Source organism: Macrotis lagotis, chromosome X (assembly GCF_037893015.1).
Source record: "Macrotis lagotis isolate mMagLag1 chromosome X, bilby.v1.9.chrom.fasta, whole genome shotgun sequence".
NCBI classification, from domain to species: Eukaryota; Metazoa; Chordata; class Mammalia; order Peramelemorphia; family Peramelidae; genus Macrotis; species Macrotis lagotis.
The window spans coordinates 77,586,641-77,603,334 of record NC_133666.1 but is presented as its reverse complement, the minus strand read 5'-3'; the positions used below and the strand labels follow the sequence as shown (position 1 = coordinate 77,603,334).

Below are 16,694 nucleotides of genomic sequence, written 5' to 3'. Positions count from 1 at the left end.
CAGCCTTCCCTTTCTCACCCACCCCTGCGATTGGTAGCGTCCCACCTTCTCGGAGTCGTAGCCCGGCAGAGGCGGCTGCGCCTGCGCGCACGGCGCCGGAGGCGGTGGCCGGGGGGGGGGGGCCGGGAACATGGCGCAGGCTCTTTCCGAGGAGGAGTTCCAACGGATGCAGGTGGCTAGAGATGGGGCGCGGGGGACAGGGGAGGGTTGGCCGGGGTTCTGAGTGTTCCGGCTGGAAGGAGAGAGGGGAGCTATCTAGGGATTTTGCGGGAGGAGCCTTAACGGGCTTGGGGTGGGGGGGGAGCAGGATCTAATGCTTCTAGAGGGATATTCTGGGGGCGAGGTCAGTAGGCCCTAGCAAATGAGGGTCCAATAGGAATTCAGAGAGGGCGGGCACAGCAGCGTCCTAAACGCAAGCACCACCAATAGAAATCCAAGGGAAACACTGAGAGGCGGGGCGCCCAGTGAGGGTCAGAGGAAGGCCGGGTGCAGGAGGGCATTGAGTATAGGAAGAACCAATAGGGATCCAAAGAGGGCAGTGGAGGATGTGGGACCCATGGAACCGGAAGGGGCTATGGAGCAGTGCAAAAAAGGGGGTCCGTCCAATTCTGGAGGAAGAGCGTCCCAAAGAGGCTTAAGGGGGGGGCCCAGTGGTAGGGGAAGCTCCCCCCTGATGACTGAGTAACCTTACACAAGTCCCTGCTACACCATTGAATGGGGGAGGGGCACCACTGTTCGGATTCAAAGGGATGGGGGGCAGAGAAACTCTGGAAGGGGGGGGGTCAAAAGGTAAAATCTGCAAGGGAGGGATGAAATGGTAATGAGGAAAGGGGGGCTCCCACCCTCCCCGCCCCCAGGCTCAACTGCTAGAACTTCGGACTCAGAACTACCAGCTGTCAGACGAACTGAGGAAAAATGGTGTTGGTAAGGCAACAGGGGTAAAGGGGCTGCTGAGGGAGGGTGAGGAGCGTAGATGGGGGCCTAACCTGAGATTCATGGGACTGTCAAGTGGCTGGAGGATCAGTAGCAGCCTCTCTCCCTGCTGTCCTCTCTTTTCAGAGCTCACCTCCCTGCGCCAGAGAATCATGTTCCTGGATAAGGAGTTTGCTCGAGCCCAGAAGGTGTCCAGGATCCTCTCAGCCCCTGTCACCGTCCTCTCTCCCACCACTCACTGATCTTTCTTTACCCCTACTTCCAATCTCCCTCAAAGTCTTAACTTTAAGTTGTCCTCTTCATTTCAGTAGTATCCTCCTTAACCTCACCCTCTTCTTTCTTTTTCCCCCTCCCCCCCAGTAGTTCTTCCCTAGACTTTACCCTCACTGGTTTCTATTTCAATCTCCCTTCTTCCCACCCCCCCAAAAAGATTTTACTTCATTTCCCATTCCCTTAGGCTGCCTCCTTCCCCTATTCTTGTTCTTTAATGGTTTCTCCTGTGACTTTTTCTTTCTTTCTCTCTCTGTCTCTCATCTTACAGGCCCTGAGCAAGAGCAAGAAAGCCCAGGTGAGTAGGACTTGAAGGGGCAATAATTGGGCAGCTCTGGGAACTGGTTAGACAAAGGTGATTTCAGAGCATGGACATTATTGGCTCTTGCTTGGCGCAGAAAACTGAGTCCTTGGACTTAGTGTGTAATGCTGAACCAGGCCCTGACCCTGGCCCTTCTGGAACATCATTCTCTCTCATCAGTAAAATGCAACAGGGTGAAGGACTTTAGACAAGGTTTCACATTCTATGGTTCCTGATGTCCTTCCTCTCTCAGAGAAGAGTTCCCCCCAGACACTTCCTAAAAAGACCCTCTAACACTCAATCCCATCAAATGAAACAAAAGCATGAGTGTGCTTTTTGAAGAGTTTGTGGGGGAGACTAACAGCCCCTGTAGATATCAATGCCAGGAACTCATAGAAAGGTCTCTAGTGAATCCCTCGAATTTTCAGAGGTTCAGAGAGATTCTCTCTCTCCCTTTCTCTCTCTCTCTCTCTCTCTCTCTCTCTCTCTCCCCCTCTCTCCCCCTCCCCCTTTCCCCCCTCCTCTTCCCTCGCTCCCCCCTGCGTCTCTGCTGTCTTTTCCCTTCTCTGTCTTCTCCTCTGTCTCTGTCTCCCTTTCTTGTTCTTCCACCCTTCCCTTGTCCTTTCTCCCCCAATTCCTTGCCTATGTGTTTTCTCTTTGTTCCTTCCTTCTTGTGCACATGTGTCTACATGTTTCACATGTACCTCTGCATGTATCAGGAAGTGGAAGTTCTGCTCAACGAAAACCAAATGCTTCAAGGGAAACTCCACAGCCAGGAAGACGACTTCCGTCTCCAGAACAGCACACTGCTTCAAGAGCTCAGCAAGGTTTGGGATCCTTGGTGGGGAAAGGAGAAATGTGGAGTGGTCTCAGATTCCCAAGACTGACTTAGGCACTGCTCCATTAGCAAATCCTGGAGGTTGGCCTTGTCCTTGCCTGCTTCTATGGTCTTGAGGTTGCAAAGGAGGGATCTGAAGGGAGGATCTCTTTATCCTTCAGCTTTGTGCACAGCTTGAGCAGCTGGAGCAAGAGAATCGGCAGCTGAAGGAGGGCTCCCCAGGTCCAGGGCCTCTGAACACAGCCGACAGCCCCACGGATGGGGAGCTTCTGCGCCTGCAGGCAGAGAACACAGCCCTCCAGAGGAATGTTACAGGTAGGATCCTAGGGACCCAAAGCAGGTGGTATGATGGGGGCTAGGGTCCCTTGAGGACGTGGTAGGGGTTCATCCCCCCCATTTCTGTGCAGCCCTGCAGGAACGCTATGAGAAAGAGCAGACAACTTCCCCAGTCCTGCTGGGTACTGCTGGAAAAGATGAGTCACAGGGCTATGGGGACCCTCCTGGAGGCCTGGCAGTTCCTGTTCCATTGGTGGAAGCCGAACTAAAGTGGGAAGTGGAGAAGGAGGAGAAGAGGCTACTTCTGGAGCGTTTGCAGGGACTGGAGGTAGGTCTTAGGGCTGGAGGGAGGGGGCAGAGCTTCTTGGGAGTAATGCCACCTGACACATCTGCTGGGGTCCACAACCATCCTACAGAGCTCAAAGCAGGCAGAGATGGCGAAGCTGCAGGAGGAGGTGGCCAAGGTGGGACTTTGCCCAGGACCTCAGTGACAGTAGGCCACAGCTGGTTTCCAACAACACCCTTTTCTCCCCCACTCCCCTGGGCCTTGGTTTCTTTTGTGAGTCTTTGTCCCCTTTTCCTGGAATCCTTCTGGTCGGGAGGGGGGGTCATTTCCATGCCAGAGTCCAAGCAGTAGGCCTCCAGAGTCCCCTCTGGGTTCAGTATCAGCAGCAGCTCCTCCCTTCCCTAATCCTGACCCAGACTTTTGGCCCTCTAATCCTCTTCTTTCTTCCCATCTCCAACTTTCCCAGTCCTGGGCTTCCTAGGGGCCTGATGCTCCGGGTACCCATGGCTTTTCTGTCCCACAGCTATCGGAGAAGCTGAAGAAGAAGCAAGAAAGGTACAACAAGGGCCCCTCTTGAGCACTGGGGCTTCACGGAGGGACCCAGGGGGAGGGAGCCATGGGGAGGGGCCTTGAGCTGACCAGCCCACTTTTCTCTCCCTCCCTTGCTTAGTTTCTTCCGCCTGCAGACAGAGAAGGAGGCTTTATACAATGACAGCAGGTATGGGGGGGAGGGGGGGAGGGGGTACTGGAAGAATTGAGGGAGACAAGGAGTCAGATCGCCAGCACACCTGATCCTATCCCCTGGCAAGGAATAAAATTGAAGAACTTCGTCAGCACCAAGAGGCGGATCTCAAAGTCCAGCTAGTCCGGACTCAGAAGCTGCAGCAGGAACTACAGACAGCCAACCAGGTTGCCCATGGTGGTGGTGGGGGATATCCCTGTGTGGGGGCCGAGGTGTGCCCCAGAGAGCCCAGAGATTTGACTTTGCTTTGCCTTCCCCTATTCAGAGCCTAGCCGAACTAAAGGAACAGTGCCAGGCTGAACGCCAGGATCATGCCAGCACCCTCCGAGCCCTACAGGACCAGGTATGGCTTGAGGCTACTCTCTCTTTTGGCTATAAACAGGTCTAAGGAAAACCTCGCACCTGGCCTTCTCCAGCTCCACATAGTCTGTGTGTATTTGTGTGTCTCTTTTTCTCTTTCTCCTGTCTCCTCGGGATCCCTGTGTGTCTTCTCCCGGGGCTTTTCAATCCTGGGGAGCCAGGCAGCCTGCCAAAGCGCAGACTCACAGGAGCAGGTACAGGCACTGTTGGCAGAGAATGATGCCCTGCGGACCAACCTGGCTGCCCTCGAGCAGGTATTGGGACTGGGGTGTGCCCTCTCTATATGTCTCTGGCTCTGGCTCTCTGCATCTTCCTTTTAGCATGTACTGTCCCTTGCCCCACTTGGCTGTTTTTCTCGGTATCCATGGGATGCCCCTCTTAGGCCCCTCTGCCTCCTGGGGCCCCCTCAGATTCAGACAGCCAAGACCCAGGAGCTGTGTGCCTTACGAGAGCAGACTGCAGGCTTGGCCACTGAGCTGCAGCAGTGCCAGGCAGAGTTAGAGGCCCTGGCAGGCCAGAGAGATGACCTTAGCTCCCAGCTTCAGGTGAGTGCCATTGGCTTCCCTTTTCTTCCTCACCCCAGCTCCTTGGATCTGGGGCCACAATTTGAGAGTCCAGGTGATTAACACTCCTTAACACTTCTCAGGAATCACTCCGGGCCAATGGACGGCTTTTGGAACAGCTTCAGGTCCTGGGGCAGGAGAAAGAACATCTCAGTCGGGAACTGGAGGAGGCTCGAAAGGTGAGTAGAAACTCAGGTTGGGCAGTTTCTCATGAACCACAGACCTTGCAGGTGGGGCTGCCTTCCCCAAGACTCTCAGTAATTCTCTGGTATGTTTGGTGAAGTTGGGGGCCTCTTAGGGACTCCAGGAAAACCCTGAAGGTTTGGCAGGTCACTTTTGGGGTTTGCAGGACCTTGGTTTTTCAGAGTCTTGGGTCTTAGTTTGCCAAACTTTGGGTTCATTAGTGGGACCCTTTTGGGATACTTGGACTGAGGAAGTCTCTGGCTTTCTTGGGCAACTGTGGCTTCTGTCTAGTGTTTCATTTCAGGCTTGCCAGCCCCTTGGTAAGAAAAGGATGGACAGGAGATGATGACCTCAAAGCGAGTGGGTCAGACTCACTTGGCTTCCTTTTTTTTAATTTTTGTTTTTAGGGTTTTATTTTTTGGCTTCCTATTTTGACAAGTGAATGTTAGAGGCAGAGTTTGGTTTGTCTAAGTGGCCAATCAGATTCTTTTGATCATCTTATGGGAAAACAGCTTGAGAGAGGAGAGTGTTTGGGAAGGTTCTCTTGGTGCCCTAGCAGCCTGGAAGAGGTGGGGTTGGGGTCCTGGGGCCTTGGGAGCCCAACTCAGTCAACACACACTTTTCAGAGTGCTGAAAAGAGGAAGGCCCTCCTGGATGAGGTGGCAGCTGAAGCGCTGCAGGAAAAGTCAAGGCACAAGGAGGAGCTGGGCTCAGCCAGGCTGCAGGCAGAAAAAGATGTGTTGGCAGTACGGGCTCGCTATGAGCGAGAGCTCCGGCAGCTCCATGATGGCCGGAGGCGGCAGGAGGAAGAGCTCCGGGCCCAGATCCGGGAAGAGAAGGTCAGTTCCTTCCACCAAGGAGTACGGCTTCCATTCTACTTGGGGAAGCGGGGGTTGGGGGGGTGCAGCAACAAGATTCTTTTAGCAGAGGAGGCAGAGCATGCCCACCATAAGGCATAGAGTGTGCAGAGATAGGAGTTGGGATAAGGCAAATTAGGTGGGAACTAAACCATGACAGTCTTGGAAATACCCTGACACATTTGTATTTCAGCCTTGAGGCACTAGGTAGTCACTGGAGTTCTATCGAGGAGAGTGATGGGGGTCAGACCTGCATGTTAGGAAATATCCCTCTGATGGCAGAATGGAGGACAGATTGGACACAAACAGGCTAGAAGTGCAGGCTAGGGAGAGGCTCCCTTTCATTCTGGATTAGTTGAGTGGATGTTGCCTTTTCCTCAGGCTGAGATGGGGGTGATCTCCAAGGGAGCAGAAGGGGAGGAGATGGAACTAGGATTTCTCCCTCTGCCCTCAGGCTCGGACCCGGGAGCTGGAGAGCCTACAGCAGATAGTGGAGGAGTTGCGGGCCCAATTGCAGTCCATGGAAGGAGCTAAAGGCTGGTTTGAACGACGTCTGAAAGAGGCAGAGGTGAAGGCACCATGCTCTCCCACCCTTCAGCCCGCTTTCCAGATCCCAGGAGCCTGGGCTGAGCATGCTCAGGCCTGCTTTCTTCATATGCAGGAGGCTCTAGAGGAGCAGCATCAGGAACATGAGGAGGGTCTTCGTGTGGAGGAGGAACGCCACAAAGCTGAGCTGCAGGTGGGCCCAGGGCCCCTGGGGAGGCCAGGGTGGGGGTGGGGGGTGAGGATGTGGCCCAATCCAGCCCATTCGACTCATAGCTCCCACCATCCCTAGGGAAAAGAAGAAGAAGTGCGGGCAGCAGAGGGTCGGCTGCAGGAGGCTCAGTCCCTATGTGGCGACCACCTGGACACCATTGCTCGGCTACAGCAGGAGGTGAAGGATGTGGTGGATGGGCAGCGTATCCTCGAGAAGAAGGGGAGTGCTGCGGTGAGCAGTCAATCTGGAATCTAGTCCTAGGACTCTGGGTAGACTATGCACTCCCATCCTCTGAGCTCCTTCTCCTCTTCTCTCCTTCCAAAGCTTAAGGACCTGAAGCGGCAGCTGCAACTAGAGCGAAAGCGGGCCGACAAACTGCAGGAGCGACTCCAGGAGCTCCTGACCAATAGCAAGAGTCGCTCTGGTGAGCAGCACCTGGATGTAACTTGGGGAATGGAGTTGTGTGGAGAGACTGGAGGAGCAAGCTGGTCTGAGGCTCAGGTTCCTTCTGTCATGGTTGCCAGGGACCAGAGTTGTTTTTTTTCCTCTCCTTGGGGGAAGAATGTCTATGTCCATGTCATTCTCCTAGTGACAAAGAAAACTGAGGTTTCCTTCCCCTTCCCAGGCTTTGAGGAGCTAGTCCTGTCAGAGATGAGCTCACCCAGCCGGGCCCAAACGGGTGACAGCAGCAGTGTCTCCTCTTTCAGCTATCGGGAGATCCTACGGGAGAAGGAGGGCTCGGTTGGCCCTGCTCGGGTACAGCCCTGTGGAGAAGGGAGGGTGGGTAAAGGGCAGGTGGTCTGGTGATCTGGTCCTGACCTGTTCACACAAGATGGGAGCTTGGCCTTGTCTACACTGAGAAGACCACAGGCTTAGAAAGTGTGTTCAGGAGAGATTTCAGGTCTGGATGCCATCTTTCACAAATGCGATTGGACCCAGGGTCTTATGGGAATCTGGGGAGCCTTGGGGGGGGGGAGGCTGGGGAAGGGAGTAGACTTTGCAGCCCAAGGTCTTGTGGCCTTCTCTAGTCATCTTCAGGGAGCCCCCCAGGCCCAGCTCGGCCAGCAGAGCTGTCAGATGAAGAGGTGGCTGAGCTCTTTGAGCGGTTGGCAGAGACTCAGCAAGAGAAGTGGATGCTGGAAGAGAAGGTGCCCACTTTGGGGCTTTGAGAGGAGGGACAGTGGGCCCTGGCTAGGTCAGCAAGGACGTTTCTGACTCCAGGCCTTAACAGGTGAAGCATCTGGAGGTGAGCAGTGCTTCAATGGCTGAGGACCTCTGCCGCAAGAGCGCCATCATCGAGACTTACGTCATGGACAGCCGCATTGGTCAGCTCTGCCTCTGCTTGCTTGACCTCCCCTCCTTTACTTCCCTGTCTATTTGTGGGTCCACATCAAGATCTGGAGATGGGGAGGGGGGCAGGAATAGTCCAAGGCACAAGTCTCAGGCCCTGCCCCCCCCCCCCCAGATGTGTCTGGCCCTTCGGGTCACACAGACAGAAGTGGCCTGGGCAGCGTCCTGCGGGACCTGGTGAAGCCAGGGGATGAGAACCTCCGGGAGATGAACAAGAAACTTCAGAACATGTTGGAAGAGCAATTGACCAAAAACATGCACCTCCACAAGGTGTGGAGGCAGGGGGCTGGCCTAGGGTGAGGGGTGGCTTCTAACTCCAGCTCTGGGGCTTTCAGCATTTCCATCTCTCTGCACACCCCCCCCCCCCCCAGGACATGGAAGTTCTCTCCCAGGAAATTGTTCGGCTCAGCAAGGAGTGTATAGGGGGTGCGGAATCCTCCCCTTCTGTGTCGGAAGAGGCCAGCTGAGGACAAGATGCAGCCCAGCCGGCTGGCCCAGCCTGGGCAGGGGGTGCAGGCCATCTAGGCCCCCCAGCCCGCATCTGTCCCTGTGCATGACTGTGTGACCCATCTCTCTCTATTTATGTCTCCTGACCCACTGGGGCTGTTGCACTTGGGGGTGGGGGAGAACCTGGAAGCGGGATTCAAGGGATTTGAAGTCCCAGTGTGCTTTGTCAAGGTCCTGACTCGTGTAGCCCTTTTTTCCCTGAAAGAATAATGTCCTACCTTCCTCTCCTGCCTGAAAAAAAATCTCATTGCTTTTTTTTACTAAGCGTCCTGGACTAGATTGGGATAGCCTGGGGCTACTGAGGCTGGTGCCTCCACTTGCCACCTTTCCCTTCATCCCAAGGCCTCCCTTCATGTTTTGCAGCAAGGAACCCTGTGCCTTCTTTTTCTGGAAGTCCAGTTTTCAAAACTAGGGGTAGTCACCTTACCCAAGATTATCTAGAATGGGGTCTGTCCCGGGTTTCAGTGGGGACAACCCTCCCCCCCATAGCAACACTTGCTCCCCTCCCCCATTGCCCCACCTGCTGTCTGAAGGACAACACAGCAGGAATTGTACTCCCCTCCCCACCTTTCCTCCGAGGCCCATTAAAGGCCATGGTTGTCCCCTCCCACCCATCGATCTATGCTGCTTCCAGCTAAGTGCAGCTAAGCTGGGACCCCAGGGACCAGAGGAGGAGGGCTTGGTTGGTTGAGAAGAGGACAGATTGGGGGGGGCATTGCCCAGGAGGAGGAGGAGACTGGCATTTAGCAATGGGCAGTGGGAAGCTTGGTTAGACTTGAAGGGAGTTGTGAGGGGTCAGGTTCCCATCCTCCACTGAGAGCTAGGGATTTCCCCCACACACACCCCAGAATGAAGGCTTAGGGGCTGGGAACCAGGAAACCTGGCTGCTGCCACTCTCCCTCTCCACTGGAGGCAGGGCCCCTCCCTCCTCTCCTGCAGCCTCCTGTTTGCTGGGAGAGAAGCAAGGCAGAGGATTTGCTGTTGCTGCAGTGGGGAGCCCTGGCACCCCAGCCCCGCCCCAGCCCTGCCGAGGAGCAGGAGGAGGGGCCAAGGGAAGGCAGCAGAACCTCCCTGCGGCCATATCTCCATCCCCAGGAGCTGGGGAAGCCCCCAGTCCCTGCTGCCGCCCCGCCCCGCCCCTCAAGCCTCAGTCTCCTCCCCTGCGCAGAGCCCAGCCCCAACCCCAGCCCCACAGCCGGCCTCTCTCCTCCCATACCAGCACTGGTCGCCACCTGGTCCTGGCAATCCTTCCCCCCAGCCCCCTCCCTTGGCAGCGCTCACTCCTCCAGTTCGGCCTGGTTTCTGGCCCTGACCTGGCACCTTGGTGTCCCCCCCGGTTCTCAGCCTCCATCCCAAGCTAACTGCTCCTCTTCTGGAGCTGCATCCTGCTGCCCCCAAGGCAGATGCCCGCCTGCCTCAGCCCAGGATGGCAGCTGGGGTAGCTACCTGGCTGCCTTTTGCCAGGGCTGCTGCTGTGGGCTGGCTCCCCCTGGCTCAGCAGCCTCTGCCCGCCGCCCCCCAGGGCTGTGAGGCCCGCAGTGATGAAGTGCTGGTAGTGAATGTCAGTGGGCGCCGCTTCCAGACCTGGAAGAATACGTTGGACCGTTACCCAGATACCCTGTTGGGCAGCTCTGAAAAGGAATTTTTTTTTGACCCGGACTCTGGAGAATACTTCTTTGACCGGGACCCAGACCTCTTCAGGCACGTCCTCAACTTCTACAGAACCGGCCGCCTCCACTGTCCCAGACAGGAGTGCATCCAGGTGAGCCTGGGGCCTGAGAGAAGGTGGGGGTGGGGTAAAAGAGTGGCAGGGGACTCAGGGAAGGCCTGACAAAGAGCTCAGGGCTTCCCCTGGGAGAGAAGTGGGTGGGTGGGCCAAAGGCTTCAGACCCAAGTGGCCACTTTCTCTCTGGGAGTAGAGGGTTGAGGTTCCACCCAGATCCCTTCCCTCTCTCTGGGGAAGCCAAGAAAAGAAGGCTCTCCCAGGGCAGAGAACAAGTGAAGGGGGTCAGCCTCAGGCTTCTATTCAAGCTACAAGGAAGAAAAGCAGAGGGATTGCTGGGCAGCCAGGGAGTCCCAGCTTGGTGGGGTAGCCAGGGCCCATCCACCACCTCAGAAGGTAGCCAGGGCCTAAGGAGGAGATTGAGAGGTTTTGTCCCTAAGGTGGGGGGGCACATTTCGAGGGGCAGGTGCCCCCCCCCCAGCCTCTTCCTGTCCCTCAGGCTTTCGATGAGGAGTTAGCTTTCTACGGCATCGTGCCAGAGCTCATTGGTGACTGTTGTCTGGAAGAGTACCGAGACCGCAAGAAAGAGAATGCTGAGCGCCTGGCCGAGGATGAGGAGGCCGAACTGGGGGGACCCGGGGGGACTGGGGCTGACTGGGCCCTGCCACCCGGCAGTCCCTTTCGCCAGCGCCTGTGGCGAGCCTTTGAGAACCCCCATACGAGTACTATGGCACTGGTGTTCTACTACGTGACAGGCTTCTTCATCGCGGTCTCTGTCATCGCCAATGTGGTGGAGACTATTCCCTGTCGGGGAGGGAGCAGTGCAGCTGGTGGCCGAGCTGGCTGGCGGGAAGAGCCCTGTGGGGACCGCTTCCCACTGGCCTTCTTCTGCATGGACACAGCCTGTGTGCTCATCTTCACAGGGGAGTACCTCCTCCGGTTATTTGCGGCCCCTAGTCGGGGTCGCTTTCTCCGCAGCGTCATGAGCCTCATCGACGCTGTAGCCATTCTGCCTTATTACATCGGGCTCTTCATGCCCAAGAACGATGACCTGTCTGGAGCCTTTGTGACCTTGCGGGTCTTCCGGGTCTTCCGAATCTTCAAGTTCTCTAGACACTCACAGGGCCTTCGGATTCTAGGTTACACACTCAAGAGCTGTGCCTCTGAACTGGGTTTTCTCCTCTTCTCCCTCACCATGGCTATCATCATCTTTGCTACAGTCATGTTTTATGCTGAGAAGGGTACCAGCAAGACCAACTTTACTAGCATCCCAGCTGCTTTCTGGTACACTATCGTTACTATGACTACTCTTGGGTAAGTGACTTAGACAGGGCAATGGCACTAAAATCAACAGGTATGATTACAGTTCCCATGTTACAGCTGGGGGGCTCAGAGAGTAATGAGCTTGGCCAGCATCTATGGAGGAATCGGAACCCACATCTGACTCCGAGGCCCATGCCTTATAACTGATATCCCATCCTCTCCGTCAGAAGGATGGAGAATGGGAGAAAAGGCCGAGGTCCAGGGAGAAAAAGGGATCAGCTAGAAGTCACCCAGCATATAGGGCTTCTGGAGTCCATGAGGACCATTTCTCCATGGGAGTGGTGGAGGCCAGACATTTGATCTGTAGAGTCTCCAGGCCTGAAGAGGACTTGGAGATGTTCTTAGTGACCCAATCTCTTTTTTTTATGGAATTAATAAGAGGAAGGACTCAGCCCAGAGCAGACCCCCAGGGAAGAATTGGGGGTTGGGTAGGTATTACAACCAAAATATCAAATCTTGGTCTTCTAATCATAACGGGGCTCAGGAATCACTCAGGGATTTGCTCTGGGTCACACAAGTGTCGGCCATATTTCTCAGTCAGGTCTTGGTAATCTCTCAGAAATAGGGAAACCATGGAATTCTAGTCTCCATGGGACTTAAGAGAACCTCTGTTTCTTTTCTCCCCCCTCCAGATTAATTTGATTCACTTTTTTAATTAGTAAACGCTTCTTTCTTCTCCCCCCCCCCCACTGAACAATTAAGGAAAGAAAAAGAAAACTACCATGCCAAACTTTCACAAATCAACAAAACAGATGTTTGGGTTGACCATGTTGAAAATTTATGTCTCACTCTGCATCTGGAGGCTGTCCTTTTTCAAGTTTCTGCATCAGTCCTCTGGAACTGTGTGCATTCACTGCGTGACTTGGGCCTTCCAAGTCTTTCCAAGTGGATTGACTTGATTCTGTATAACCTGCTCTCGTGGTTCTCTGCTTCCTCCATGCCTTCCCAGTTTTCTCTTTCTTCAGAGATCCTTGAAGTGATCAGGCCCCAAGTTGGGGTGCCAGAGCTGGAAAGGGAATTGGAGACTGAGGCCCAGAGAGGTTGAAGGACTTGGCCCAGATCAGTCGGGGCACTCCCATGGTTCTGTCAGAATTGTGAGAGAGCTGCGCCCCAGGAGGCCTTGGGAGGGATCCCACTGGGGTGGTGGTGGTGGTGGAAGAGCCTCTGAACAGACATCTTCATTGTCTGGGTATAAGTCAGCTGAGAACAAGGCTGTGTCTAAGGATGCCCAACCAGTCTCTGGGGCAACTGACTGTTCCTTCACTGTGCCTCTGTCAGATTGGAGTTTAGGCCCAATGAACACATCATACACTCCCCCAATTATAAAGAGGGGGAAACAGGCTCAGAGGGAGATTTAAGTCTTGGTTTTGGTACTTCCTATGTGGCTTCCAATGTGAGCTTTGGTTTTCCTCTCTGTAAAACATCTGGATAGCACCTGGAGATAAACAAATGTTTTTTCCCAAGTGCTTCTTAGGAAAACCACCCAGAGAGGGTTCTACAGAGAGCATTTGTTCCCCCATCTCCATTCCCCCATCTTTCCTGTACATATGTGCGTGTGCGCGCACTCGTGCACACTCACACACATACACACACACAGACACCCCTATACACAAAGACAAAAACAGGCAGTCCTACAGTATTCCTTATACACAGGTCAAATATTCTCCAAGTTCCCTTCTGTGATCTCTTGGGAGAGCCAGTATCTGGCATTGGTTGTATGCCCGCAGGTATGGGGACATGGTGCCTAGCACAATTGCAGGCAAGATCTTTGGCTCCATCTGCTCACTCAGTGGGGTGCTGGTCATTGCCCTGCCGGTGCCTGTCATTGTGTCCAACTTCAGCCGAATCTACCATCAGAACCAGCGAGCTGACAAGCGCCGGGCCCAGCAGAAAGTGCGCCTGGCAAGGATCCGAATGGCTAAGAGTGGGACCACAACAGCTTTCCTTCAGTACAAACGCACCAGGGGTCTGGAGGTGGGTCAATGCACTGGATCATGGCTGAGGAGGGGAGGGTATTTCTTCACTATTTCATCACCAGTTAAGAGTGAGATGAACTCTGAAAACTGGCAATGGGAAAGGGGTGAGGCATGAGGGTTTGCTGCCATCTGACACTCCACCTGTGTGACCTAGGACCAAGATGGTGCTGAAAGGCCAGTGCTGAGTACACGAAGCCGCTCAGCTTTTGAACAACAGCACCATCATCTTTTACACTGTCTGGAGAAGACCACGGTGAGATCCTTTCCTGCCTTGCTCCCTGCTGTCCCCTCCCCATTCCCCAAGAGCCCTTCTGATGAGGCCCCTGTATGCATTTGCTCGGGTTCTTGGTCCACTAGTGAGCCTCCCTCTCTCTGTTCCATCAGGAGTATTTACTTTCTTGGGTCCTTCCTACCTTCACCCCCGATGCTGATTCTCCTCTCCCCCCCCCCAGTCACACGAGTTCACCGATGAGACCACCTTCAGTGAAGCATTGGGAGTCATTTCTCTGGGTGGCCGCACCAGCCGCAGCACCTCTGTGTCTTCCCAAGCAGTCTTGGGAACTGGTGCTCGGGCTAGTAGCCTGATCACCTCCTGCTGCCCCCGACAAACCAAGCAGCGCCGTGCCATTCGCCTGGCCAATTCCACAGCCTCTGTCAGCAGAGGCAGCATGCAGGAGCTGGACACTCTTGCTGGGCACCACAGTCCAGGACCGCAGAGGTAACCTGGGACCAGGAAATTAAGATTTGGGGAGATTCAAAATGAAAATGAACCCAGAAAGGAACTTGGGGATCACTGAATCCAATCTCAAGAGAATCATTCCCATTAAGATGAGAATTTAGAACAAAAGTTAACTCCCTTATGTCCATTGTAGTGCCACCCCCCCCCCCCATCCCCACTGATCCTTTTAGAGTTTAGGGTCTAAAGACAATTATTTTATTGGAATCAAATAATTTAGTTTCCCTATGTTCCTCCTGTTTTATGGAAAAGGAAATTGAGGCTCAGGGGTCAGACTGACATACCTGAGGTGATGTGACAGCTGTTCTGAAGAGCTTGGGAGTAATTTTTGCCCTTCTTTCTCACCAGCCGAGCCAGCCTCAATGCCAAGACTCATGACAGGCTGACTTTGAATTATGATAGTCAGGATCTGGTGGCAGCCATTATCAGCATCCCCACCCCACCAGCGAACACCCCAGATGAGAGCCAGCCACATCCAACTGTCAGTGACAACGGGGAGGGGCCTGGAAGACCTTCTGGGGGTGGCAGCAGCAGCAGCAGTAACAACCGAGGGGCCCTCCGCAACTCCAGCCTGGGTTCTTCTTACCTTCTCCACAACACTGTTAAAATCTCTTCCCTATGATTGGGGGCTTCAACTCTCCTTGGGGGTTGCAGTTCCCCACCTTGGATGTCTCCCTGTTTTGTTTCCAAAGCCATATTTGGAAGGGGCAAAGTGTGAGGCAGATGAGGGGTACATTGCCCTTCTCTTCCCACCATAAGCTATGCAATGGAATATTCTAGCACTGGGGGAGTAGGGCCCCCACCTTAGCCCTTTTTTTTCCCATCTCCACTGCCCTGAACAGGACAGTTTTGTGTGGTGCAATGGATTAGGGCTGGGGGGTGGGGTAGGTAATTGGTCTAATCCAAGAACCCAGTTGGGGAAAGGAAGAATCCTGGGTCTGTTCAGTCCCACTTCTCTGTCCCTCAGAGACATCCACATCACCAGCTGGGATGGGAGAGAATGAGCCTTGGGGTCTCCCTATAGCTTATTTATTCCTAGGATAGTCACTGACCAGGCCAGCAGAAAGGAACCTAGTTTTCAGTGAGGAGGAGTCAGGGCTTGGCTTATATTTTTGTCTTCAGGATATTTCACCTCCTGGCATTGTGGCCCTGACAGGGGCAAGTTGGCTTGCTTAAAGTACATCTCCAAGATATGTTACTACCTGGGCTAACAGAGGGTGACTGGTAGGTGGTAGCAACAGCAGGGGGTCTTTCCCTCTGTTTCCCCATAGCTTCACCCTAGGAAATGTTACCATATGCTATTTCTTTGGTGAGTGGCTAGCTGTTTCTATGGATTTCCATTTTACAGTGGAAGGGGAGCTTTCCACCATCTCCTCACATCATCCTCAGGCATGGAGATCAAAGAAAGAACAGCAGAAAGTGAACCATGTTGTTTTGAAAGGAGAATCAGGTCCTGGCACCATTGAGCACAAGCTCAGTTCCCTAGGAAAGGAGGCTCAAGCTCCCTTCCCACTCCCAATGACATAGCTCCAAGACTAGCTGTTTGATACAGAGTATCTGGCTATCCCACTATTCTGCCTTGAGATCCAGTGGAATTTTTGGTGAGATAACTAATGACAGCAGGCCAGGAGGAGGAGGATGTGCTTTTAAGGTCTTTCCTTGGTATCTCCAGAGTGCTTAGAGCCTGCCCCAGTTTCCCTTCTGTGTCTTAGATTCCCCTTCTTCAGCTGGGGTTTTCTATCTGCCTGCTTGCCTGCCTTCCTCCTTCCTGGCACGTCTCAGGTTTCCCCACCTGCTCCGTGCTTAAAGCCAGTGGTTTACTGGATGCAGTTTAAACCAATAAAAATACACACAAACCAAAGGACACCTTGGTCCACAAGTGGGGGATGGGAGTCCGACTGGGGCGATGTGGGGTGCTGGAGCAGGGGTGACATCAAAAAGGGCTCGAGTTGAGTTCCATCAGCCATTTTCTTTCCCCATCTAGCTTTCAACTTGCTTATCTGGGAAATCATTGGTCTGATCCCTGCTTCCCTGGCCAATACCAACCATTCCTACCCAGGCAAGCTAGCCTGCCCTGCGGGGTGGGTGGGAAAGCATGGACTGAAATCCTCTAACTGGACTCCCCCAGAGAACAGGGTCTGGGGAGGGCTTTGGGTAGCCCATGGGCACCAGGAAATGAGAGTGGTTTTTGTGAACTCAGAGGTGGGGGGTTTTCTCTGCGGGTGCTTTTAAAGGGGGACGGGGAAAAGTCCAGGAAGAGAAAGCCAGGCTGGCTCCCAAGGTGGAGTTGGCGCCCAGTCCACCCGGGGAGGGGAGTGATTAAAATCCAGGGGCCCCGCCACCATTTCGAATGGTCCATGATGCACAAGGTGCAAGCCAGACCTAGAGAAAACTCCGCGGTCCCCCGAGATGGGGGGCGGGGTCGCAAAAGCCAGGCCTCGGCAAGCAGAGAGTCCCTCCCCCTGGCTACCAGGAGGGGGCAGCATGGACCGCTGAATGTCCAGAGAGGTTGCCAAGGCATGGGGGAGGGGAAGGAGGGAGTCGGCGGAGTGGGGGGCGGTACAAGGAGAAGGATGGGGCGGGAGGGGGGGTCCGTAGGCGGAGCTAGCCTCTCCTTTGACTGACGAGCTCTTCAGGCGGCTAGGGTCGGTCCTCCGCTTCTGGACCAGGCGGGGTGACCGGGCAAGGGGCGGAAATGACGCTACGACGGCGC

At 54.5% G+C, this 16,694-nt stretch overlaps 2 protein-coding genes across 5 annotated transcripts; both read left to right on the top strand.

The window, feature by feature from the left end:
• The first annotated feature begins 68 nt into the window (after positions 1-68).
• On the top strand, positions 69-9,165 carry GRIPAP1 (GRIP1 associated protein 1). 4 transcript variants are annotated; one of them, XM_074208105.1, is made up of 25 exons: positions 69-172; positions 858-924; positions 1,060-1,121; positions 1,475-1,501; positions 2,224-2,331; positions 2,504-2,657; positions 2,750-2,946; positions 3,035-3,082; positions 3,428-3,459; positions 3,575-3,622; positions 3,714-3,813; positions 3,912-3,989; positions 4,168-4,260; positions 4,417-4,551; positions 4,653-4,748; positions 5,379-5,591; positions 6,064-6,177; positions 6,271-6,348; positions 6,445-6,597; positions 6,691-6,790; positions 6,992-7,122; positions 7,395-7,514; positions 7,598-7,691; positions 7,832-7,986; positions 8,088-9,164. In XM_074208105.1, exons 1-25 carry the CDS (start codon positions 131-133, stop codon positions 8,181-8,183), a joined length of 2,541 nt encoding a protein of 846 aa, XP_074064206.1. In that variant the 5' UTR covers positions 69-130; the 3' UTR covers positions 8,184-9,164. The 4 variants fall into 4 exon arrangements, with proteins under 4 accessions (XP_074064206.1, XP_074064208.1, XP_074064205.1 ...); XM_074208104.1 differs by lacking the exon at positions 69-172 and adding an exon at positions 307-596 and having other exon boundaries at positions 8,088-9,165; XM_074208107.1 differs by lacking the exon at positions 4,168-4,260 and having other exon boundaries at positions 8,088-9,161.
• A 251-nt stretch (positions 9,166-9,416) lies between these two features.
• On the top strand, positions 9,417-15,940 carry KCND1 (potassium voltage-gated channel subfamily D member 1). Its single transcript, XM_074208334.1, has 6 exons — positions 9,417-9,985; positions 10,446-11,260; positions 12,997-13,243; positions 13,400-13,498; positions 13,698-13,963; positions 14,330-15,940. The coding sequence occupies exons 1-6, from the start codon at positions 9,650-9,652 to the stop codon at positions 14,601-14,603; spliced, it is 2,037 nt and encodes a 678-aa protein (XP_074064435.1). The 5' UTR covers positions 9,417-9,649; the 3' UTR covers positions 14,604-15,940.
• The last annotated feature ends 754 nt before the right edge of the window (positions 15,941-16,694 follow it).

What these genes read in the sequence shown, in the direction of transcription:
- KCND1 (XM_074208334.1), top strand. Translation starts at nt 9,650, where the DNA reads ATGGCAGCTGGGGTAGCTACCTGGCTGCCTTTTGCCAGGGCTGCTGCT. An exon ending in GTTACTATGACTACTCTTGG is followed by an intron (nt 11,261 to 12,996) that starts GTAAGTGACTTA and finishes GTATGCCCGCAG; the next exon opens with GTATGGGGACATGGTGCCTA. An exon ending in CACAGTCCAGGACCGCAGAG is followed by an intron (nt 13,964 to 14,329) that starts GTAACCTGGGAC and finishes CTTTCTCACCAG; the next exon opens with CCGAGCCAGCCTCAATGCCA.
- GRIPAP1 (XM_074208104.1), top strand. Translation starts at nt 546, where the DNA reads ATGTGGGACCCATGGAACCGGAAGGGGCTATGGAGCAGTGCAAAAAAG. An exon ending in TGCTTCAAGAGCTCAGCAAG is followed by an intron (nt 2,332 to 2,503) that starts GTTTGGGATCCT and finishes TTTATCCTTCAG; the next exon opens with CTTTGTGCACAGCTTGAGCA. An exon ending in GCTTTATACAATGACAGCAG is followed by an intron (nt 3,623 to 3,713) that starts GTATGGGGGGGA and finishes TCCCCTGGCAAG; the next exon opens with GAATAAAATTGAAGAACTTC.